The sequence below is a fragment of the Dipodomys ordii genome, unplaced genomic scaffold (assembly GCF_000151885.1).
Source record: "Dipodomys ordii isolate 6190 unplaced genomic scaffold, Dord_2.0 Scaffold41, whole genome shotgun sequence".
Classification (NCBI taxonomy): domain Eukaryota; kingdom Metazoa; phylum Chordata; class Mammalia; order Rodentia; family Heteromyidae; genus Dipodomys; species Dipodomys ordii.
Genome location: NW_012267257.1, coordinates 285,716 through 310,851, shown reverse-complemented (window position 1 = coordinate 310,851; position 25,136 = coordinate 285,716). Strand labels below are relative to the sequence as shown.

The following is a 25,136-nucleotide window of genomic DNA, read 5'->3' as shown; positions in this document are numbered from 1 at the left end:
GGAGCGGCTCCAGGGGGCGGAGCGGCTCCAGGGGGCGGAGCGGCTCCAGGGGGCGGAGCGGCTCCAGGGGGCGGAGCGGCTCCAGGGGGCGGAGCCTGAGGCAGTGTAGCGGGCGGGGCCGTGATGGACGAGGGCTGAGGGGGGAGGGGTTAGCGTAATGGGCGGGGCCTGAGGCAGGTTGGCGCTGGATGGGCGGGTCTTTCGTCGGGCTGGGCTGTGGCTCGTAGACCCTTTGGCAAGCTGAGGTCTGGAAGCGGGTGCGGGCCTTAGGTGGGCGGGGCCTGGGGCCTCTTCCCAGAGTGCACCGCGCGGCGCGGTCCTCACAAACCTGGTGGTCCCCTGCGTGGAGGGGTGTATCTTTGGCTGTCTACACTCGCTGGGGCCCTGCAGAACTAGGAGACTTTCTGCGCGGAAGGGGGAGCCTTGGCTCTGAGTGAGCCGAGGCTTGTTTTCCCACTCGGTGGAAGTGATTTGTGTGGCGAGAGCGCCTCAGCTCGGCGGAGACGGGGAACAGCCGCGTGGAGCTGCTGTGGGTGGAAACCTGCCGCGGGAGGCCTGGCCGCGCCGCCGGGAGCTGGGCCTCTGGTGTGGGGTGGGCCTGGCGGTCTGGCCGCGCCGCCGGGAGCTGGGCCTCTGGTTGGGGTGGGCCCGGCTGGCCGAGGGGTTTGGGGCCAGTGTCGCGGGTGGCACGGGCCCAGCCATCTGCAGGAGGTCAGCAGCGTGCCCGCCCCAGCGGCAGCCCTCTGCGCGAGGCCGGGTTCTGAAAACCTGGGGAAAACAGAGGTCGTGGCCAAAGCTTCCGAGCCACAGGAACGTGCGCTCGGGTGCACCATTACCTTAGACCCCAGCCCCCCAAAACCACCCAGAAGCTTCCGTCCTGTTCCATAGTAAAAATACGACTCGTATAAAAAAGTAATACGGTCTGGAAACAAAAGTCAGTAAAACAGTACTCGCAGGAGGAAATATGGCAAAAGATGGAAGGTTACCTTACCTCGGCCTCTGACACTGCTCGCCTCCGGTTGTGTTCTCTAGTTGAAGTCTCAACGTGAAAATATTCACTTGGCCGGGCGCCGGTGGCTCACGCCTGTAATCCTAGCTACTCAGGAGGCCGAGATCTGAGGATCGCGGTTCAAAGCCAGCCTGGGCAACAAACTCCATGAGACTTATCTCCAATTAACCACCAGAAAACCGGAACTGGTGCTGTGGCTCAGGTGGTAGAGCGCTAGCCTTGAGCTGAAGAGCGCAGGGACGGCGCCCAGGCCCAGAGTTCAAGGCCCATGACCAACCAAAAAAAAAGGAATTCATTTGTCTATTGGGGGTAGTGAGGGAAAGCTGAGCTACACTTCTGCATCTGCTTTAGGACCTCAACCGAGTTCCTTAACATCTCCAGACCTCACTTTCTTTGCAGAAGTGAGATGGTGTATCAGGTTGCTGGGTATTAATTAAATATTAGCCACTTGCAGGAGCAATATTGGGAGTTCGATCATGTAGATTACCCTCCAAATTCTTTCCTAGACTTCGTTTATGCCTTCCAAACAGATGAGAATGTTGCAGTTCATTAAGGCCAATAACCCAGAAAGCGTCAGGACTGTCTTTTATCCATTGAAGGGTAGTGAATGGAAACTTTCCCCATTTTCAGGACCCTTCGACATGTTCCAGAGGAATCCAAAGACAAAGTTATCTCAGATGAAGATGTCCTAGAAACGTTACTGAAAGTCTTCCAGGCTCTTTTCTTAAATGAGTTCAGTAAACAATCAGCTATTTTGACCATGCTTCCAGAACCTGTTAAGTCAAAATATCAAGACCTACTGCCAATGCAGCATCCAAGGGACAATCTGCTTGAAACAAAACATGAACAGCAAAATATTTTTAAACCAGAAGAAATTCTTTATAAGACATTGGGTTTCAGTATTACCCGAGCAACTAGTTCATTGATTTCTGCAGGAAGAGGTGTCTTCGTTACTAAAGGATTGGTACCAAAAGGCGCGGTTGTATCTATGTATCCTGGTAACAGCTCAATTAGTACTGCCAAGAGTTTCATATACTGATAAACCATAGTTGTTAATGCTTAGGCCTAAAATCCTTCGAGTGAAAGTTTGAATGGGAAACCCAGGTTTCCACAGACCTTTAAAATTCTAATTTGGTAATTAACTTTATTTATGTTGTGTGTTAGAAAGTATCCTGAAGTATTTGTTGGGACAAATGCAGTTTTTCTTTTAAGAAAATCTTTCTAGTGTTCAAATTTAGAATATGCTCACTTGGACAAGTTATTTAGTATTAGAGAATAAGACAGTTTGTCTTAGTTGAAAACAAAAGAGGAAATGTTACGGTTAACATAAATGAGTTAAAAAATCATAAATCACTAGAAAAAGACTTCTGCTGTTTTTACATGTAGAAAGTAAATCAATTTCTTTGCACAATTGAATACAATGCTATTCAAATAGAATGTGTTATTTGTTAAACTAACATGCTTTATTTAGCAGCAAATGTATGTTTGAATCAGGTCTATGTTATTTTCCCACCAGGTTCCTTGGCTTACACCTTTAACCCTAGCTACTCAGTATATTGAGATCTACGGACTGTGATTTCAAGCCAGCCCTGGCAGAAAGTCTGTGAGACTCTTTATCTCCAATTAACCACCCAAAAATTGGGAGGTGGAGCTGTAGCTGAAGTGCTAGAGTGCTGGGCTTGAGCAAAAGAAACAATAATAAAAATAAAAAAACCCTCAGAGACAGAGTTCAAGCCTCAAACCCAGGACTGGCATAAAAAAATTATTTTTCTTCTTTCTTATCTTGTGTCCCTAAGTAAGGTAATCTCAGTTTCCTCCTATACAAATACCTGACTGTGAAGATTCTATAGAACAAGCCAACAAACTGACACTAAAATAAACTTAATACACATATTAACATTCTCCACACTTAGGAAGCACTCAGCTAATGCCTTTCCTCCCCTTCCCTTTTTTATCCCTTCTCATTCCCTTCCCTCCCCATTTTTCTTCCTCTCCCTTCCCCTTCAGGCTAGGCAGGTGCTCTACCACTGAACTGTATCTCCAGAAACAAAACACATTTTTTGAGTGACACTTTAGCAGATGCCAAATCATGCTCTGCTTTAAAAATATGTAAAACTTGGTAAACTAGCCTAAAATATGATGCTTATATTACCATTATGGAAAACAGTTGTGTTTTGTTCTGTTATGTGGAGAGTTGGTTTGTACTCCGTTATGGAGCACAAACTCTTTAATTTTTACTTTTTATTGTTATTGTAAAGGTGATGTACAGAGAGGTTTCAGTTACATAAGTCAGTAATGAGAACATTTCTTTTTGAACAGTGTCACCCCTTCCCTCACTGTCTCCTTGCTTTTCCCCCATCCCCGCACCCACAAGTTGCATAGTTCATTTTCAACATAGTGTCTAATGAGTACCACTACTGTATTTGTTCACCTTTTGTCCCACCATTCCTGTGGAGCACAAACTCTTTAAAGGGGAAAATAACCAAAGAGAATGTGACACATTGGCGATGAAGGATTAAAGAAAATGGAGGAGCATGTATTAAAATGTCATCGTGAAGTTGTTTTTTACAGTTAATATACACTAGTAAGAATTTTTGAAGATAGAAGTCTTCCATTGTATGTTTATGTTCCTAAAGAATGGTCTTTATTAGGATTTTGATGGTTTTTACACGTCATATATCTTATTATATAATAGGTACAGTATATCAGAAGTATGAGCCAGTCTTTTTCCAGTCCATTGGAAATCCATTTATTTTTAGATGCGTGGATGGGGTACTCATTGATGGAAATGATAAAGGAATATCAAAAGTTGTATACAGGTGAGTGGTACCCATATTCAAATTTAATTACAGGAAATAGAACCACATATTGATTATAATCTGCAATATTTTACTTTAAAATGTTTTATAGCATCACAGTTGCCTGATAGATTGGACAAAAAAATAAAAAGTTAAACAAAACTAACATTTAGTTTTGTACCTTTTAAAATTCCATTTGAAGATACAGAAGAGTCCTTAATGCTTCCATTTGTTTCAGGTCTTGTAGTGGGAGAGATCGACTTGGCCCTTTAAAAATGAGTGATAGTACATGGCTAACATCAGAGCTTCATAATCCACTGGCTGTGGGACAGTATGTCAACAATTGTTCTAACTGTAAGTTGGCATCCTGGGGTTGTGAAGTGAGGTGTCGCAATGGCTAGTTCTCCTTTGCCATTCAGTTGGGTGTCACAGGCAGTTGAGTAACATCTCAGGTATTCCAGTCCTTAAACAACTAACATTTTGAGGAAAGATTCCAAAGCTTATTTAGGGAAATAATGAAATACATTATTTGGAAATCTTCAACTGTTTTTGTAATGATTTTTAGTGAATATAAGTAATAGATGATTTGATCATTGTGCTTTAGTGTTGTAGGAGGTTTGTTTTGTTTTGTTTTGTTTGCCAGTCCTGGGGCTTGAACTCAGGGCCTGGGCACTATCCCTGAGCTTCTTTTTGCTTGAGGCTAGCACACTACCCCTTCAGCCACAGTGCCACGTCTGGCTTTTTCTGTTTATGTGGTACAGAGGAATTGAACCCAGAGCTGTAGGAAAGCACTCTACCACTAAGCTACACTCTCAACCCTACGAGTTTTATTTTACTTATTTTGTTGTTGTTTTGTGCTGAGTCTGGGACTTGAACCTTCAGCTCATCTTTTTCACTCCCAACTGGTGCTCTACCACTGGAGCTACACCTCCAGTCTAGTATTTTGCTGGACTAAGATTTGTCTGCTTGTGCTGGCTTCAAACTGGTCTTCAGAACTCTGCCTACTAAAAAGCTGAGCTTACAGATGTGAGCCACTAGAGCCCCGATATATATATATATATATATATATATATATATATATATATATATATTTATTTATTTATTTATTTATTTATTTAGCATTTTTAAGCAAAATTAATGATTGTTTCATGTTTCTTTATATAGCATTATAAGTTAGCCATAAACTGTATCCCCTTTTTGTTGTTTGTGAGAAATTTATTTTTTTAAGATGATTTTTCCATAGGTAAAAGTTTGATCATATGGCCACAGTTAGCATGTGGGTTTTGATATTAAAGAGACATGAACTTGAAGCCTGTTGTTAATCAATAACTGTCTGAGCCGCTAATTCCTGATATTTGAAAGATAAGCAAGGAAACATATTTGTTATGTAAGCTTATATGTATGTCAACATACACTTTACTTTTTAAATTTTATTTATTATTTATGTAGTCTTCACAATGCCTGTAACATAATAGTCACCAGTTTTTCTACCATGTTCTAATAATTTACAAAAGCATATATCAGGGATCATAATAAAATATTTTTCCTTGACCTTGTATCATGGCTCCTCTTCTGAAAATTATGTCTATTTCTAGACAGAGCAGCTAATGTCTGCTACCAGGAATTCGATATGCCTACAATTTTCCCTATAGAACTGAAGCAATATATTCCAAACATTGCCTACAACTATAATGAACAAAGGTTAGTCTTGTAAAGAGCATTTCCTGTCTTCTTTTGTATGCTGAACTTAAAAAAACTGTATAGAATTGGGGATAAAATTAATTTTTAACAAAATTAAGAGCTGAGACTGTAGCTCGGTGGGAAGTATTTGCTCAGCATGTGTGAGGCCCTTAGTTCTCTGTCCCAACTTTGTCTAAAAAAAAAAAATTACAAGTAACTTAAATTTTTATGCTCATAAAACAATGTTTTAATGTAGGATTGATTGTTTTGTTCAGTACTGTGGCCTGAACTTAGAATGTTGGCCTCATAGTCCAGTCTAATTCAGGCTGATTTGAAAGTAAAACTTTTTACTTACTCATTCTGTTTATTATTAGACAGTCATTGCACATATTTTTTAAATTTGTTTTTGTGATGGTACTGAGGTTTAAACTTGGCTTTGTGCTTTCTAGAAAGACACTTTATCACTTGAGCCATACTTCCAACACACATTTTTATTTTATGCAGTATTTTACAGGTATCAATCTTAAAGCTTTTCTAAGTGATTATTTCCCTTCCCACAAAAAATGTTTGTAAATACACATTTTTTTCAAGATATGGCCTTGCTGTGTGGCCCAGGCTTGAACTCACAATCCTCCTACCTGAAAACTAGGATTACAAGTTTGAGCTACCACATCCCACTTAGAAGATATACTGTTTATATCATTTCACTGAGTTGCTAGCAAATTTAATTTTATAGGAAGCCTATAAATTGCCCTTTTAAGATGAATGATATTTAAAACTTGAACTAATCACTGTACTTAATAACTTTTGTGTCTCTATGGGAGTTTGTGTTTTGTTTTTTTTTTGTCGGTGGTGGGGCTTGAACTCTGGGCCTGGGCGCTGTCCCTCAGCTCTTCAGCTCAAGGCGACTGCTCTACCACTTGAGCTACAGCGCCACTTCCGGTTTTCTGGTGGTTTATTGGAGATAGGAGTCTCACAGTCTTTCCTGCCCGGGCTGGCTTTGAACCGCAATCCTCAGATCTCAGCCTCCTGAGTAGCTAGGATTACAGGCGTGAGCCACCAGCGCCCGGCAGTTTGTGTGTTTTAACAATTAGGTTTTCTTGGCCCATGTACACTGACACATGATGTCATTTACAATATTTGGGTTTTTTTTTTCAGTCATAGGGCTTGAATCTGGGCTTGGGCGCTGTGCCTGTGCTCTTCAGCTCAAGGCAAGTGCTCTACCATTTGAGCCACAGCACCACTTTCTGGTTTTCTAGTGGCTTACTGGAGATAAGAGTCTCATGGACTTTCCTGCCTGGGCTGGCTTTGAACCATGATCCTCAAATCTCAGCCTCCTAAGTAGCTAGGATTGCAGATGTGAGCCACTGTTGCCCGCGTCATTTACAGTTTTAAAGTTGTATATATAAGTGTTTTCTTGTTGTCCAGAACATTTTTAACTCCAATTTAAATAATGTTTTTATCTTTTAGAATATGAGATACCAATTAATAAATGTTAACTATAATCCTTCTAAAAGAACAAAAATTGTCTGATACTCATGTTTGGAGCACTAGGAACATTTTCAAACACATGATTGATAGCAATTTGTGGTCTTTTAAAATAACAGACTGTCACTGTGATAGACAATTTGCTCCAGGAAAGTTAGAATGAACTTGTGACTTTAAATGAGCATCATTATTCCACAATACTGTGAAATTCCGGAAATTATGTAATCACTTAATCACAATAAAAAAAAAGAACCTCGGGGAAGAGAGGGAGGGAGGGGATGGTAGGGGGAAAACAATGGAGGGGGTAACAATGTTCAAGAGGAAGTTTACTCATTACCTCACTCATGTAACTGTAACCCTCTGTATAGTATCTTTACAATAAAAAAAATAAAATAACAGACTGTCCAGGCACTGGTGGCTCATACCTGTAATCCTAGCTACTAAGGATTGCAGTTCAGGCCAGCCTGGGCAGAAAAGTCCATGAGACTCATCTCCAATTAACCACCAGAAAGCTGAAGTGGTACTGAAGCTCAAATGATAGAGCACTCTCCTTGAGCTGAAGAACTCAGGGAGTGCCCAGGTCCAGAGTTCAAGCCCCACAACTGACAAAAATAAAATTAAAATAAACAGATAAAAGACTGGGAACTGGAAGTATGGCTCAAGTGGTAGGGCACCAGCCTTGAGAAAGAAAGCTTAGCAAGGGCTGGGAAAGTGGCTCAGTGGTAGAGTGTTTGCCTCGCATGCATGAGGCCCTGGGTTCGATTCCTCAGCACCACATAGCAGGGAAAAAAAAGCTGGAAATGGCGCTGTGACTCAAGTGGTAGAGCACTAGCCTTGAGCTGAAGAGCTGAGGGACAGCGCCCAGGCCCAGAGTTCAGGCCCCACGACCGGACCCAAAAAAAAAGAAAAGAAAAGAAAGCTTAGCAAGAGCACAAAGGCCTGAGGTCCAGCCCCAGTATAAGCATGAGGGAGCATGTATTCACACTTCAAATACAGACTAGACACTCGGTGCTTTAGAGTATCTGCAGTAGGGAAAATAATTATTTTCTTGTGGAAATTGAATACATGAACTAAAATGTAAGAAATCTGATAAAACTTTGTATCATCCTTATAGGCTATATTCAAAATATAAACCACCTTTTCTCTTTTTTTTCAGGCCACTTCGATGTGTTGTTCTTGTTGCACTTAGAGACATCAATCAAGGAGAAGAGCTTTTTTCAAACTACTATACAATTATCAGCTGACTTCTTGAATTGTAAACTAGATTTTTCTGCCTTGCTTTTAATTCTGTTTTTTGTTAATCACTTAAGTGTCATCTGCCAAACATTTTGAGACCTAATTGAAACAGGGACTTTAATTTTTGAATTGTATTAAATTTAAGTTCTAATTTCAAGGTAAAAGGTACTTGTTTCATTACAACTTCAAATATGTAGCACAATACCAATTTTAATTGGTTTTCACCTAAAATCACAATGGCTTATTAAAACTTACTACTTGGGCTGGGAAGGTGGCTCAGTGGTAGATTGCTTGCCTTACATGCATGAGGCCCTGGTTTCGATTCCTCAGCACCACTTAAACAGAAAAAGCTGGAAGTGGCGCTGTGGCTCACATGGTAGAGCACTGTCCTTGAGTTGAAGAGCTGAGGGACAGCACCCAGGTCTAGAGTTCAGGCCCCACAACCGACAAAAAAAAAAAACAAACAAAAAAAACCTCACTACTTGAACTTATCATTTCAATCTTCATTTATTTTGTATACCTCTATGGTGGTGATTTATAAACTTTTTAGGCAAGCATCAGTAATTCTTGTAGTTATGTGTACAAACTTCTGTAAAAACTTATTTTTGCAAAATAAAGTCAGAAGTAACAATTGCATTGCCATGAGCAAACTGGTGTGTATCTGTATAAAGATTATTCCAGGGCTGGAAATATGGCTTAGTGGTCAAGTGCTTGCCTAGCATGCATGAAGCCCTTAGTTCCATTCCTCAATACCACATAAACAGAAAAGGCTGGAAGTGGTGCTGTGGCCCAAGTGGTAGAGTGCTAGCCTTGAGCAAAAGGAACTCAGGAACAATGCCCAAGCCCCGAGTTCAAGCCCAGACTGGCAAAAAAAGAAAATAATAATTATTCCAACTAGATAAGGGGAAAATGTCAGCTCATCTTTTTTTTTCTATTTGTTGAACATTTCTACATTAAAGGTGGGGGAAGCGCATACAAGAGACTTAAGGGAATATGATTAAAGGATAATATGGTGGTAGGAACGCCCAATCTGTCTCAAGCTTCTGTGTAGTGGGTTTCCTTTAGTAATGCTAAACCCATTTCTTCACTGGAAAAGAACGAGTGTCTCTGGAGAACGAGGCACCCATGGCCCATACCCTTCCCTTTCTCTTTGGACTCTGCTTGCCAGTAGAAGATCCGCATGCCAGGAGTCCAATTCAAAGGTGGAATATGAGCAAGCAACCCCAAGCCACCTGCCCCAGTTGTATTAGTAACAGTTATACTCATCTCTATCTACTGATTCAACCCTCAGTTCCAGACTTTGGATAGGAAGGTGTTACTTATTCCCCCTCCCCGTCTTAAATCCTCATGGAACGAACCTTTACAATCAGGTTCTGACCATTTTTTGCTGCTATGCCATCAGCTTTTCTCACCCTGTGTTGCAATTTTAATAGCTTCCTGACTTTCCCGTCTCCACTTCTATCCTTTACAGAATGTATTACCAGGTAAAGTGATTCAAAGTCAGATCTTGACACATCCCCTTAGAACTCTTATGCAGTGAATGTTGAAGCCCTTCATCTACATTGTATAGCTCCCTCCTTCAGATCTCATCTCTGACTTTCCCTTTTGCTTACTTTTACTCTTAGCTGTGCCTTCAACCTGCCTCAGTGCACTGACCTGCTGGGAGCTCTTCTCTCCCTTTTTCTGCTTCTAGGTAGGTTTGTTCAACGACCTTAACAGCCCCCTTTTACCACATTCTCCCCCATTTTGCTTCCTTTTTCCTTTATAGCACTGATGACCAAAGGCTCATTGTAGAAAATGTGTGCTAGGATATTCCTGGAGTGGAAACTGAGAAGCCAGTTAAGTCATTGTGGCCAGGATGTCTGTGGAAGTCACCAGACATTACTCTGTTCCCACAGAGTACTCTGTTCCCTATCCTAAAGCCTGAAGTACTATGTCTCTCTTATAAGGTACTTAACAGCACTCTAGGCTGTATTCAAAATTGTGCTTCTGCACACATCTCAAGAATGAAGGGATTTGGTTGACAACAGGTAAGGCAGAAGAGTTGAGGTTTTAGCTTTCTTTTCCTGGATATTATGTGTAGTCTGATATCTGTAATGAAAAACGGAACTGGACAAAGTTCTAGTCATGGCAAAACATGGGACAAAAACATGACATGATAAAGACTTTTAACATAAAAAGATAAGGTGTAGGAAAGATAGGACTAGTTTTGAAACAATATGAGAGTAGTTGATTGTAAAACTGGCAATACTAGTCTTAAATCTTAGTATCTGATCAAATTTCAGAAACTGTCCTTAGTTGCCTAGAACAGTAGTTGAAATATAACATTCAGTAAATGTTGCTTGAGTTAAACTAAAATCTTCACTTTGGGAGGATTACAATTTTTAGATTGAAAACTATTATAGAGGATATAAGAAAAAATTACTAACCTTATTACTTACCTATCACTTACTCAGCACATCTACCACCAATTTAAAACTGATACAGAATCTATTAACTTGGAATAGATTAAGGTTCATTTAAAAATGTTCTGGCAAGTAGTCACACAAACCAAGAAAAAAAAGATTTCCAGATTTTTATTTCTGGAACTGTACACCAGGTATTAAAGTACAACAAATACAAAATAATGCTCAAAAAAATCAGTGTTTATGTACAAATATTAAAATCAATGCAACAATAGCAACTTCCTCTTGAACATCGGATACTAAAACTTGTTCTGATTGTCACTAATTTATCTCATACTTACAGGGTACTTATTTCAAACTGGGACAATTGGAATCACTGGTCATCTAAGAGGAATATTAATATCTACGATATTTAACAATAAAACTAATAGTTTCCTCCTTTTAGTGAAAAATTAGGAACTTTTTAAAAAACATAGTAATGTCAATATTTTTATAAATTATTTCAATTTTCATTTGTAGACAATGTGCTTTGAAACTCTGAGCAAACAATCTCTTGGTGGTCAGGTTTGTTAGTTTACATTCAAAGTTGAAATATTTACTAGACTTTGGTTAAATTAAATAGTATTACTACGATCTATTAGGTCTGATGCTGTCAAATATTTATGACCCTCAATTTTTAAAATTAAAAAGGAAATGATTGCACAATTCTTTGACCTAATCATACAGACTTTAGTATTTTTCCAACAGTATTCTACATCCTTCAAGTAAATTCAGCAGTTGACCATGACAAGAGGAAAACTAAACAGTTAAAAAGCTAGCATGAAAAAGATGAAGTACAACTAACAAAATAAAAGTATTGCTATAATCACAGCACCAGTTACACTTCTAAATGAATCCACTGTCCTCTTCAAATTCCCTGTACACAGAAGATGTATCAGCCAACACTGCAACTGCTCACCATGAATTTTTGGTTTGTTCATATGAAAATAATGCGGCAAAGGAAAAAAAAACACAAGAATTTATCACAGTTTGTTATAAGAATTGTGCTTAACGCTTAATAATAAAGGCATTATTTCTTCATATGACTGCAAATAAGATTTCATGCTTTCAAACGCAATTCTTTTAATAAACGGTAACAAATTCTGTTAGGATGTTTAAACAGATACAAAACCCCCCAGTAAATCCAGCTTTTAAAAGAAAATTCAATAAATAGCTATTTTACATGGATAAAGTCATAGTGGTACAATTTATGAATGCCACATCAAGCATGCACAAAAATGGTATTATACATGGCAGAAGTAGTCAGAAAATATTGAATTAGATCTAAAAAGATATGAAGAATTTACACATATATACAAAAATCTTGCAAATTATTGCCTCATTTTAACAAGGAATTAAAAGTAAACGTTACCAGCTAGTTTAGCACTCTCTAAGAGGCTAAAAATCAGATTGGCATTTAAAAAATCTAACAAACTAGCTGGAATTAATTTTTCTCTCATATCATTTTCTGGATTTTGGTCAAAAATCTATTTAAATAACTAAAGTGTCCATTCAACTTGCTGATAATCCAAACTTTAGATAAGAAACACTGTTTCCATCTTCTATCAAGATCCCAGCAATGCATAGATAAACTGAATATATTACTGCATCAGCTAATGAGAATGGGCATGTTCATTTAAGTGCAACTGGTATTAGCATTCAGTCATCTTTGTGTAAATTATTTATACAGACCAGCTACTGTAAACCCAGAGTAAAAGTTAAAGTTATAACAATGGAAGATTATGGCCAGTATCTTACTAACTTATAGAAAGTATATTGACATTTAACAAAGGAAATAAGAATCAAAGTTTAGCACAACACAGCAATGAGAAGCTGACAACTTGGATAAAAATGTCAGAAGGCCACACAGAACCCAGGCTACCCATTATTTACTGTGTGCATACAATACTAGACTTTAGATGTATAAATTAGAGACTGATTTTAAGTTATTAATTTAACTACTTTTTGTCCACTGGGCTAAAACTAAATTTTATAGTAAATGTACTACTGCGTAAACACTTCAAAGCAATCTTCATTAAAATGCTGCAAAGAAAATTAAGAATATGCATCATCCAAAACTAGGGATGTCATTGCAGTTCACAGTTTGTATAATAAATACCCTCCCTTTTGGTCAGTAAGACCACTATATCCTATCTACTCATCAGCACAACCTTGAAGCGACTTAAACAAATATTAGCAATGCAGACAAACATTTAAGTATTTTGCAAAGCAACAAAACTAGTAAAAATCAAAAGCTTTAATGAAGGTGGTGCAAAAAAAGGTAATTGTCTTAACTGTACTATAAAAGCAAAGCTTATTATATCCTAATACTGTATTACATATAGTTGGATTCACCTTATAACTTAAAGAAGCATGTCTAATCGAGAAAAAAAATGGCCAAAGTTTGACAATGTCTTCTTATTCACAAATATTTAGAATAAAAAAAAAGACGAGTTTGAGATGCATCTGAACGTCTAACACTTTTTAAAATTTAAAAGTGGCAACGTACCATCCTATTTCAGATAGGAACTCACATTTTTCTTGCCAACTGTTTAAGCTAAACATATAGCTTAAATATTCTTCAAGGTTCTACTGCATTATGCATAAATTCTATAAGTCCCTCTAAATAAGAACACTTTGAACTGCAGTGCTACAAACTTAAGAGGTGTCCCAAAATGTAAACCATCGAGTGCCAATATCCTGGGCTTTGTAGACCATGCTTCTGCAAGCCAACCGCCTCCGGATAAACTAAATTATCGTTGACCAGTATGATTTTTTAAAGATTATAATCTTGACAACTGTGGACAAAACCCCATACGAAAACCACATCTTCAAATGTCAAAGTTTTAGTCAATAGATGACATTACACAGAAATCTCCCGGCAATAAAACAATCAATTCTGTGTAAGGTAGCCCTGGTCTAGAATTATGAAACAGGATCCAAGCAATTCTTCATAATTTGCACACAGTTCCTCACGCTGGCTTCCAAAAATATGGATTTGCTGTTTTGTAAACTGAAGTGCTCTAGTTGAAATAACATGAGAGAAGTTTCCATTTTAAAAAATCCTTGCATGTTTGTGCAGTTTAAAGAAACCTACCCCTGCTTTTAATAAAGAAAACAAAACAAAAAAAATGCTACATTGAGCAGGGATTGGGAATGGCACCTGTAAACATTGTTATTCCACTGCATCCATTATGGCAAAGGGAACTTACACAAAAAGAAGCCACGCCATTCAGTTCAGAACATCTGTGCTGGTTTTGAGCTGGTGGCCTCCGTCTACAGGTTTTTAAATTGGAAGTGAGGGCAGTAGGGAACAGAAAAGAAAAGTAGGAAGTGGGGAAGAGGTATCAGGGGATGAGGAAGAGAAAAGCAGAGCTTAAAGCTGCACCACAGAGTTCAATCTTAGTTCCCAACTCTGCTGATCATAGTTCATTTCCACATTTATGGATTGAAAAATGAAAATACTCTTGATAAATCAAGATATAGTTCTATACATACTGACATCACTGATGTCATAGTGAAAAAGGTTCAAACTTCCAGTGAAAGACTATGCAAACCTGATAGCTCCCCTCAAATTTATTGGTACTGCACACCCATTGTCTCTGGGCTCCTCATCCGTGTCACTCAGAGTGAAGGGCAGCGTGCTGGTGCACAGTGTGGGCACTGATGAAACCATTCGTCTCGTTGGCAGACAGACTGCCAAAGTCAGCCACAGAGACAGCCATTTTGGCACTGGTGATATGATGGGTGTGATTTTCAAAGTCCACACCCAAATTATTTACAGAAACCTCATTAATAAAGGATTCAGGGACAGCAATGCCCATTTTCAATCTCTTTGCTGGTCTTTCTGATTCTTCACTGCACATAGGATTTAGCTCTGAATGATAAAATCCAGTCTCAAATAAATTAAAACAATCACTTTCTCCATTGCTGGGCAGGGTGAGTAACTCTTCCGTTACAACAGGCACATGATTTACTTGTCCACGGGGTGTGTTGCCCAGTGGAGGAAAGCTATCATCCAAACAATTCACATCTGTGGGGCTGCAGACAGTTGCTACACTGTTGGTCAAAGCTAAAAAGAAATGAAGATGGTATAAGTAAGCAATTCTCAGATGTAAAACAAATAGTACACAATTTTGTACCATGTAAATAGAACACAGATAGATCTTCATTTTACCTGTCAAGTCACTGGCAGTGAAAGAGTTGAGAATGTTCAACTGTTGATCCGGAATAGGATCCGGCCGGTTAGAAGTTAAGGCTGAAGAACTGACTGTCCCACCCAGAGCTTCAGTTTCATCCACCAAACGATCCATGTAGTCCCTGAAAAACACACACTATTTTAGGATTGCATAGTATGTTTAAAAACAAAAATCACACAGGCACACTCAGTGTCCTTAGAAAGACAAACTTATAGTTCAACAAAATGAACACCAGCAAACAGATCCTTGAAAAAAGTTCTGTGAAGTGAAGGAGAGAGGGGATACAAATGAAGAGGAGGATAATACAGTCAAAAAAATTCAATACAGCTGGACCCATGGTTTACACCTGTAGCTACACAGGAGGCTGAGGACTGAGACTCTCAACTACTAAAAAGCCCAAAGTGGAGCTGTGGCTCAAGTATTAGAGTGCTAGCCTTGATTAGAAAATTCAGAGACAGTGACCAGGCCTTGAATTCAAGCCCCAGGACTAGCACAAAAAAAAAAAATAAAAATTTAAAACTTCAATGCATATCCTACAAAAGTTTTAAAAAGTGAAGGAAGGGTTGGGTTAGAGGAATGGGTGAGGATGTTGAAAGGGGTGACACTGCCCAAGATGCATTATATTCATAAACTGCATTATTAAATGGCAATTTCTTTGTACACCTACAAAAAAACTTTAATAAATAAAAAACACTGAATCCAAGTCCCCTGTAACTTACGTAACTCCAGGGTGATGGTTATATCGCTTCTTTCCAAATCTTGTCTGTTGAGCAAAGTAATCATAACGTTCAGATTTCTTCCACATATAGTAGAATGCTACACATTCAGCAACCGTTCTAGTTCTCACCTAATGGAAAAAGGGAGCTTTCAAAAAACAACCCTATACACCTGGCCCAATTTTTGCAACCCCACCCCCTCACACACACTAAAACTTGAATACATGGATATTATTTTCTATCTTCCCAATTAAAAATTCTGAACACTTATAGTGAAATGTATTTGTATATATAATGAGGCAGTTTTCAAAAAGTGCTAGTTCATAAGTATGTGTTCAGAAGTTAATCTTACATGTTTAGTGAAAATCCTAACACATTGACATCTTCTACTTTTCCTCACTGAATTTTGATTTTGACTACCATAGGTCATCTTAGATTAGCACACCTCCATGGGGCCCATTAGGAGTTTTCCTTGGGATCTACTCAGTTCCCAAAGTATATGAAGGCACACTCGGAAAAGGAACACAGCCTCGTCAGATTACCAAGATGTTCTATCATCCAAAGAGATTAAAATTCCTTGGCAAAGGGACAAGCAACCGATAGCATCTAAAATTTAACATGATTTGCTAGCTGAAGGCAGGACTTTCCCCTTCAGAACACTTGATTCTTGACTCCAACAGATACCAGCAATAACAATAACTTTTTAGCATCATGAGCTTTATTCCACAAACAAACGAGTGCTCTTCTGTTAGTTATAGCCACAAACATAAGTTCAAAGGTATAGACAAAATTTTTATTTTTACCAAATAAATACATTCTTCCTTGTTTAATCAATATCCAAAAACAAAGTTTTGGACTCCCTTTACTGATTCCTAAGTCTGATATAAGATCACTAATATAGGAACAAGCTTTATAAACTAAGAAATACAGTATACTTTTCAATAAACATCATTAATTCTAAGTCCTTGCAGAGAATGCAGGCTTCTTGGAGCCACTACCTTTTCCTCTCTTATTTACTGATGTATCTCCAGAGCCTAAAACATTACCTGGTAGGTGGAAGGACATAATTGTTTTTGGAATTAATAGCTAAAAGTAAATTTCACAAGTTATTACAAAACTGAAGGATTTGTTTAGACTTAAAATGACAAACCAGACTTTCAGACTTTTTCAAACTGATTTATCTATGCACTATATTAAACATACTTCACAACTGAGAAAAACATTAGGCTTTCTTCCATACAAAAAGCATAAAAATTTCAACATCATAATGGGATATGTCACTCCTACAATGAGAAAAAGAAATAAAAGGTACACAAACTGGGGGTGGAGCAGGAAAAGTTTCTGTAATTGACAGTAACTCTCTACACAGAAGATCCCAAAGCAACAAAAAAAAGCTGGGATCAACAATTATATCCAGGGTGCATGACTCAAGATTAATTATTTTCCTACTAATCATTCTCCTAATAACAACTGAATCTTGAAATCACAAGCATAATACATTATATTAATACCTTCAAAATTAAATAGCTGATTATAAATCTAATAAGGTATATGCAAGATCTATGTGGAGAGCTGAGAATGTGGCTTAGTGCTTGCCTAGCATGCACGAAGCCCTGGGTTTGATTCCTCAGTACCACATAATAGAAAAAACCAGAAGTGGCTCTGTGGCTCAAGTAGTAGAGTGCTAACCTTGAGCAAAAGCAGTTCAAGCCCTAGGCTTGGTTAAAAAAAAAAAATCTATATGGGGAAATCTATCAATCTCTGATAAAAGATATCCAAGAAGAATTAAAATAAATAGAGGCTCTGTTCATGGAGCAGAAGAGTGATTTTTACTAAGATGTAATTTCATCCCAACTTGATGTACAGATGCAGTGCAATCCCCATGAAAATCCCAGAAATTTTGCAGCTACTCAAAACTAATTCTGTATGGAAAGGAAATCAACACTATACTGTAAGAAATGTTAAAAATATGACATTTCCTAATTTCAAGACATTATTAAGCTACAGTAATCAAAACTGTTGTACTGAGGAAAAATAAGAGTGTGTTTATAGAACAGAAGAGCTTGGAAATATAGGCACAAAAATAATCAACTGATCTTTGACTAAGAAGTAAAGGCAAGTCTATGTTCCAGCACCACAAATGGTGCTACAACTGGACTGCCACCTGAAAAGAAAAATCACCCTAGATATACACTTACATCTTAAGCTCCTTTTAGTGATGATCTTTCTCTTTTTTTCTATTGGTTTATTAGCAATTGCAGTTCTTACTACTTGGAGGATAAACAAAAAAACTTCTGAATAGCTTGGAAAGAATTGATAATTGAGGGAAAAATATGGAAGAATAACACTTCTTGAAAAATATAGTAATTACATTTCTTTGAGTAGAATATAACTGCAATGTCAAAAGATATGTGAACATATTATCAGCCATCCCAGAAGGCGGCTATGGGCATCTATAAACAAATTCCAATCATGTTTAAAATAGTAGAAATGTTAATAGTAAGGAATGTTAACCAATAGTTGGCTTTCTTTTTTCTATTCAAATGACTTATTAGTTGCTTATATTCACTATAATTAGTAAGCAACTTCTCTGAACTAAGTTATATGACTTTACCTTATTCTTCTGTATAAGATGAAAATCTTTTCCATAAAGCATGAGTGCATGTTCAAAGTTTCGGCATTCTTCTTCTGTCCAGGCAGTCATTTCTTCTAAAAAGAAAGCAAAATTCCAATGGCCTCAAATCTCTTTTATGTGAAATACTGCATTATTTTCTGTATATATTCCTTAGGAAAGGCTTTAAACTCATTCTTCTCATGCTTATGTACACACACACATTCAAGTATTTCAAATTAGATTAAGCGGTTTGCAGATCTACGTTGTGGGATAACAATTCAATGTTCCTTAAATAATTTATACTTGCTTTTCTAATTTTTTTTAAATAATGGGCCCGTGTTTTAAAATGACAGAAGACAGGGCTACTTTATGAAATTAAAAATGGCCTTATTCTGGCCTAACATCAAAACCCTAAGTTCTTCAATTATCTACTATGAAGAAAGTAATCAATACATGTTTACTAAATTTCATATGTGTATGTTTTACTATGGAATTGTAAAGGGAGTAAGAAGTTCTTACTCCATGTTCTCAAAATACAAAATCTCACTAAATTTTCCAGCAATTGTTAATGTTGATGAATTTAAAAATCTAGCCAGGGAAGACCTGGAAAGGATTCAGAAAGTCATAGCCTAGAATTGGGAATTAATGTATTATGCCCCTTTATATCTAGACTGACTCACTCACTGATACTTTTAAACTAAGGAAAAAACTAGGAATTGAGAGTTTTAACAACTTAAAATAGTTTTCTCAAAGAAACTGCTTTTACAAGGAAAATTTATTTCAACAGACTATCTCAACTTTCAAATTTTTATACTATTTTACCAAGCCAATATGTAATATTACTAAGTATTTCTTTCACTCTATACTTAAGATAGTAGATGCAATCCATTTATTGTTTAACTTTTAATGGTTTAACTGAATCAAAAGCTAACCACTTTCTCTGAAACACATAGGATACAGTATAAATATTGTAAACCTGTTACTACATGGTCACTAAAAACATACTTCTTACAACAAATTCCATGGAATATAATATACATCCCTTGTATTAATTCTCAATCTTCTCAATTTTCTATCTGATTAAAAATATTTGCCAATGAAAACATCAAACCATCTTAATTACTTTAGATACAATGACATCTCTGGGGTCTGCTTTGTTCTGTAACCACTTCTTTAAGGAAGTGGCGGTGATGGGGTTAACTATTTTGTATCTGAACTATTTGTATTTGAACAATACATTAAAAAATAGAGACCAAGAGAAGGAGGAAAAAATTGCTATGAAGATGAACATAGATCTTACAAAAGTGTTAATCCCTTTTTTACATTACTTTGCTTATTCTGATCTTCAAATGGCCATCCTATTATTTCGTTATCTTTAATCCAACTCTTTCTTACCTTGAGATGCCTTTCCATTGCAGCAGTATCTTTCAATTGCTTCCTTTATATTGTGGTTACACTTAAGAAGTTCATATAATGCCTAGGAGAAACAAAAAAGAGAGGAAACAATAATACCAACACCTCACATCTAAGTGCATTTTTAAAAACAAGCATACTGCCAAGATACCAGTGGCTCAAGCTTGTAATCCTAGCTATTCAGGAGACTGAGATCTGGGGATCACAGTTCAAAGCCAGCCAGGCAGGAATGTCCATGAGACGCTTATCTCCAATTAATCATCAGAAAACTGGAAATGGCACTGTGGCTCAAGTGGTAGAGCACTCGCCTTCAGCTGAAGAGCTCATGGACAAGCCAGAGTTCAAATCCCAAGACTGACCCAAAAGAAAAAACAGGCATATTGTCTGAGCCAGGCATAGAGATGAACATCTGTAATACTGTCACTTGGGAGTATGAGGCAGGAAGATAGCAAGTTTAAGATCAGCTAGGCTGCATATAAGACCATGTCTCAAAAAGATCAAGACACAAACACACAAACACATCTTGACAAACTGATGAAATGTTTTCTTATTTCATGACATTTAAGAATGTTTTCCCGGGCATTCTGTTAATGTAACCATTCTGCATTTGTCTTTGGTATCTCATGAGTTAGTTTCCTCTTGTCTCTCAGAAGTCTTCGCCCAGTATCATTTAGATATATATTCTTTTTCTAATTGCTGGGCCTTCTGAGCTAAGAAATTCTTACATTTTAGATCATTTTTCTTGATGGGAAAAATTAGTATAGTCTATTTCTTAATGTCATCTTTTCCCTGAATTTTAATAAAAGAATAGCAGCATGCCTAGAAATCTGTAATGTACTACAATAACTCGAGTTTATTATGGGCTCAGTTATATCCATCTACTATGAAACATATTATTTATTTCAATTAGAAATTTTTCCTATGTTTGCAATTTTGAATATAACCAACAGCAGCAGACAGAATTCAAAGTTAAGTAATAATCAACCTTCCTAAATAAGTTCTAAGAAAGGTGAGGCAAGCTCAATATTAGGAAAAACTTTCTAACATATCAATGTGTTACATTAAAACACAATTATGCAAGGCCATGCTATGCCTGGGTCCTGCCACACACACCCTGCTATCCTCTTGAGATAAGGGTAGAGGAGACATGTCAGGCCCAGTGCCCTTCCCCTTGGCCCTTCCAGGCTAGGCAAACACTGTCCTTGTGAGGTAGCTGAAGAGTAGAGGTGCTCTCCTGCACTACAGCAAGGGTGTGCCAACAGCCCATGTCCTGTCTTCAGCTAGGTGGTTTCTGGCAGGGGATAGCACAGGGAGCATCTTCACAGACTATTTTACTCAGTTCCCTATCAGCTTCTTCTGAGCCCTTGGAAGGGAATGCGGGGCCATCTCTTTTTGTTCATGTACCAATCCCTTCTCTCTTGTACATAAACCCCAGACCTTCCTTCTCAACAAAGGCTTGAAACATCTAAATAAATAAATAAAATAAAATGCAATCATCTTAACAGCTGCTAACAAAGCACCTGATAAAGCAACATGAAGTCAGATGTACTTTTGAGTACGAAATGTTTAATGTTTTAGTAATTCTCCCAATATTAATCTACAGACTTAATAAATTATGAATGCAAAATACTAATGAGATTTCTTTGCAAATAATAATAAAACTACTTTGGAATTTAGCTAGTACAACTTCTTTAGGTTACCTGGAAATTCAAATTAGAGTCCACCTATCCCTCATTGATAGAGCCCACCCAGGCTGTATATGCAGAGTGTAAAAGGTACACAGGATGATGTCAGAGGCAAAAACCTAGAGATTCCAAAATCCTGTCACAGGTAACACTCCCACCTCCATCCTACATACAATCAGGAGGGTGCTCTGCATCTCAGATGCACAAGTGCTTAGTAAATGCTCTTAAATTCAATTTAGACAGTCTTAATGGACATTACTTTCTTAATCACCTCCTAAATAAGATTCAAGAATTCAAAGAATACCTTTATCAGGAAATCTGAAAGTCCACAAGATGTTAAAAAATAAAATAGAATATAATTTAAATAAGGTATTACAGAATTCTTACTGGCTAAGAAAAATAAGATTAAAAGAATATAAAATTCTACCTAAAGTAAGTGTGTATTTATGGGAAAAAAAAAAAAAAGACCAGAAGAAAATGCATGGACGCAGAGGTTACCTCTAGGTCTTATGCTTCTTAATTAAACCAATTATTTTGTAATAAAAAAAACTGTAAGAAAGATATGCCAACTCATGTAAGAAATATTTTAATCAAATATTTGAAATTAAGCAAGTTAGTAGTTATTCAAAAAGATGCTGAAGCCAGGCACTGGTGATTCATGCCTATACTCCTAGCTACTCAGGAGGGTTGAGATCACGGTTCAAAGCCAGCCTAGTCAGGAAAGCCCATGAGCCTCTTATCTCCAATTAACCACCAGAAAACTGGAAGCATTGTTGCTCAAGTGATAGAGCACTCTCCTTGAGCTGAAGAGCTCAGGGACCATGGCCTGGCCCAGAATTCAAGCCCCATGACCACTAAAAAAAAAAAAAAAAAAAAGATGCTGAAGTATACCTGTTCATTGTCCCTTGTGTGTGTCCCTGCAGAAATACGATCTATTATTTTCTCATTTCCAGTTCTTAGTGAAGTCTCAATGAGATATTCCTTAACTTTGCTCTCCAAAACCACGTCAGGACGCCACAGTAACTGGTCTTCATTTTCATACACTGATAAAGAAAAGCCCATTAACACATTAAAAATAGTGAACACATTACAAAATGTATATAGACCTTTTTTTTCTACATATCAGGATAAGTTAACTAATCTTGAGGACACCAGTAATTTGTCAAGCAAGAAGAACCTTCCACTAGTATTAAATGTTGTGTTTTTTTTTTAAACTTATTATCTAGATGTCAGTAGTCAGACCAAGAAGCTACTTTGAGGGGAGGCACAGAAATGGAGGGACAAAGGGTAAACAAATGCAGCAATGGGACTCACTAGACACTATATTCAAAATGAACTTTACAACTTGTAGGTACAGCTGGGAGGGAAAACCTTGAGAGAGTGAAAGAAGGAGTGACACTGTCTAAAAAATATATTCTTGCTAGGTGCTGGTGGCTCACACCTGTAATCCTAGCTACTCCTAGCTAAGATCTGAGGATCACAGCTCAAAGCCAGACTGATCTGGAAAGGCCAATTAACCACCAGAAAACCCCAGAAGTTGCACTGTGGCTCCAAGTGGTAGAGCACTAGCCTTGAGCAAAAGAGTTCAGGGACAGCACCCAGGCCTTGGCACCGAGTTCAAACCCCACAGCTGACAAAAGAAAAAAGAAGAAACACACTCTTTTCTTTTCTTGACTTACATAAATGTAACCCCTCTATATATCACCTTTACAGTAATAACTTTAAAAGATTTTTAAAGAAGCTAGGTGTTGTATGTCTACTAAAATCTAATTGTGAACCCCTATATTGGTATCTTATAGTTTCCTAATAAAGCAGTAAATAGAACTGTTCAAAGTCTTTAATAACCACATTGGAATTTTTCTCTTAAATTCCCAAAGTGGTTCTATGAAATTTTCAGAGAATAAAACTGCAAATAAAACAAAAATTAAAACAAAATTATCAAATAATAGTGAAATAAGGAGTATTTTCCTTTATTGATATCCTTACAAAAAGTGACCTTTTATTTCCTGAATTTGAAGAATATCACCTCCATTATGTTTTATCCTAAGAACCTATGGCAGTAAGCAAATACTTAGTTCCCTGAGCATGTCTGACATTGTGGAGGAGTGGTATGGCTTGTTGGTGTATAGAAGCTAGCACATTTGTAGATTATCAGCTACTGTCTGCTTCTCCTGAGATAACTGTCTTCTATCTATCTGTTTGAAAGCAGTTTAGGAAAATGGTGTTAATAGTTGACAAGGCTTATAATATTAAAGTCAAAGTTAATCTAACATGGTGAAAAGGAAGAAAAAAGGACTTGGGAAACAGTTCATGGCTTTTGCCTTTGTGACTTCATACGGATGAATCAATTCATTAGTGAAAAGACCAAATAAATGCCCATGGAATAGTCCTTAGCTACCTGGTTCCTAAGATCAGCTAGGAAGCATATGTGTATTTTATTTCCCACTACCATTTCCCCTCCACATTCTCAGAACCAAATACATCTGGAATCTGTCAAAAAGTGTGAAGAAAAACTAAGTGCTGTAAGTAGCAATGTACAGCAGAATCCACCGCCTACTCTTTCTTGGGCAACAGAAATCCTATTTTCTTTTCACAAGACTACATTTTCTAACATTCTCACTACTTCAAGTAATGCAATTTTTACCCACTTCTACTGAAGAAAGATGCAGTCCAAGGTGTTACATTCAGGAGGCTCTGCACTCTTTGAAATAGGTCCTGAGTACACTAGTCAGACTCCTTACCATGTAAGGAGTCCCTGAGTCTCATGAGAACATGATTAGTGTTGGTTTGTGTTGATTTGGTTTATTGACAGGGTCTCACTTCATTGTATTGCATGGGTGGGAGTGTGTGTGTGTGTGTATGTGTGTGTGTACTTGCGTACATGCCAGTACTAAGGCTTGAACTCAGCCTAGACCTTTTTTGCTCAAGGATGTTACTCTAGCTTTTGGGTAGAGAGAAGAGTCTCACAGACTTTACTGCCACAGCTGCATTAAATTGTGATCATCAGATCTCAATCTCCTGAGTAGGATTAAAGGCATAAATTACTGGTGCCTGACCATGAATTCTTTTGATACATTTTTCCCAAATCAGATGTAAATATTCTACCTCTGAAAAGTTCCTCTGGTCCCTAATCTACTTTTATGTTGCCTAGGTTAGTTAACAGGTATTTATTTATTATTTGCTGGTCCTTGAATTCAGGGACTGGGCACTGTCCTTGAACGGAGTTGTGCTCAAAGCTAGCACTCTACCACCTGAGCCACAGTGTCACTTCCAGGATTTTCTGAGTAGCTAATTGGAGGAAAGAGTCTCATGGACTTTCCTGCCTGTGCTGGCTTTAAACCCTGATCCTCATCAGCCTCCTGAGTAGCTAGGATTACAGATGTGAGCCACCAGGGCCCAGAAGTTGTTAAATATTTAAATGAAAGTTTTAGTGGCAGTTTGTCCTATCAAACATTATCAAAATCTAATGCTCTCCTTACCTTTCTCATTATTATTGTAGTTTCCAAGATAAGGAGGAATCTCTGCTTGATATTGTAAACCGATCATTATTTCCTATAGAAAAGTTTAAAAGGAAAACCATATATTATACAAATAAACTCTGAAAAACATCCTAAGTCATTTATCAGTTTCATCTTGCAATAATAAAATTATCATAAATCATCTCATAATTTTTTTCTTTTTTTTAGTTGTGGGGCTTGGACTCAGGGTCTGGGCACTATCCCTGAGCCTCTTTGTGCTCAAGGCTAGCACCCTACCATTTGAGCCACAGTGCCATTTCCAGTTTTTTGAGTAGTTAATTGGAGATTAGAGTCTCACGGGGACTTTTCTGCCTGGGCTGGCTTTGGACCATTATC

The 25,136-nt window shown here is 37.7% G+C and overlaps 2 protein-coding genes and 1 pseudogene across 4 annotated transcripts in view; 2 read left to right on the top strand and 1 right to left on the bottom strand.

Moving 5' to 3' along the window:
- LOC105987285 overlaps positions 1-109 on the top strand; it is a 15,405-nt pseudogene extending 15,296 nt beyond the window's left edge.
- A 1,492-nt stretch (positions 110-1,601) lies between these two features.
- Positions 1,602-8,477, top strand: Setd9 (SET domain containing 9). Of its 2 annotated transcripts, none has more exons than XM_013018499.1 (5): positions 1,602-1,950; positions 3,705-3,828; positions 4,046-4,161; positions 5,403-5,508; positions 8,132-8,477. In XM_013018499.1, exons 1-5 carry the CDS (start codon positions 1,617-1,619, stop codon positions 8,217-8,219), a joined length of 768 nt encoding a protein of 255 aa, XP_012873953.1. In that variant the 5' UTR covers positions 1,602-1,616; the 3' UTR covers positions 8,220-8,477. The 2 variants fall into 2 exon arrangements, with proteins under 2 accessions (XP_012873953.1, XP_012873952.1); XM_013018498.1 differs by having other exon boundaries at positions 1,602-2,007.
- Positions 8,478-10,770: 2,293 nt separating this feature from the next.
- The window catches only part of Mier3 (mesoderm induction early response 1, family member 3), a 28,793-nt gene continuing 14,427 nt past the window's right edge, over positions 10,771-25,136 (bottom strand). The window contains exons 6-12 of one of the 2 annotated variants that reach the window (XM_013018629.1): positions 24,762-24,834; positions 22,174-22,325; positions 19,580-19,661; positions 18,185-18,279; positions 15,574-15,701; positions 14,833-14,975; positions 10,771-14,727 (exon numbers count right to left, since the gene is read on the bottom strand). In XM_013018629.1, coding sequence (XP_012874083.1) covers positions 14,276-14,727; positions 14,833-14,975; positions 15,574-15,701; positions 18,185-18,279; positions 19,580-19,661; positions 22,174-22,325; positions 24,762-24,834 — 1,125 coding nt within the window. In that variant the 3' untranslated portion in view covers positions 10,771-14,275. The remainder of the gene's footprint in view (positions 14,728-14,832; positions 14,976-15,573; positions 15,702-18,184; positions 18,280-19,579; positions 19,662-22,173; positions 22,326-24,761; positions 24,835-25,136) is intronic. The other variant, XM_013018630.1, reaches the window with a different exon arrangement.

What these genes read in the sequence shown, in the direction of transcription:
- Setd9 (XM_013018498.1), top strand. Translation starts at nt 1,617, where the DNA reads ATGGAAACTTTCCCCATTTTCAGGACCCTTCGACATGTTCCAGAGGAA. An exon ending in GGTTGTATCTATGTATCCTG is followed by an intron (nt 2,008 to 3,704) that starts GTAACAGCTCAA and finishes ATTATATAATAG; the next exon opens with GTACAGTATATCAGAAGTAT. An exon ending in TACAACTATAATGAACAAAG is followed by an intron (nt 5,509 to 8,131) that starts GTTAGTCTTGTA and finishes CTTTTTTTTCAG; the next exon opens with GCCACTTCGATGTGTTGTTC.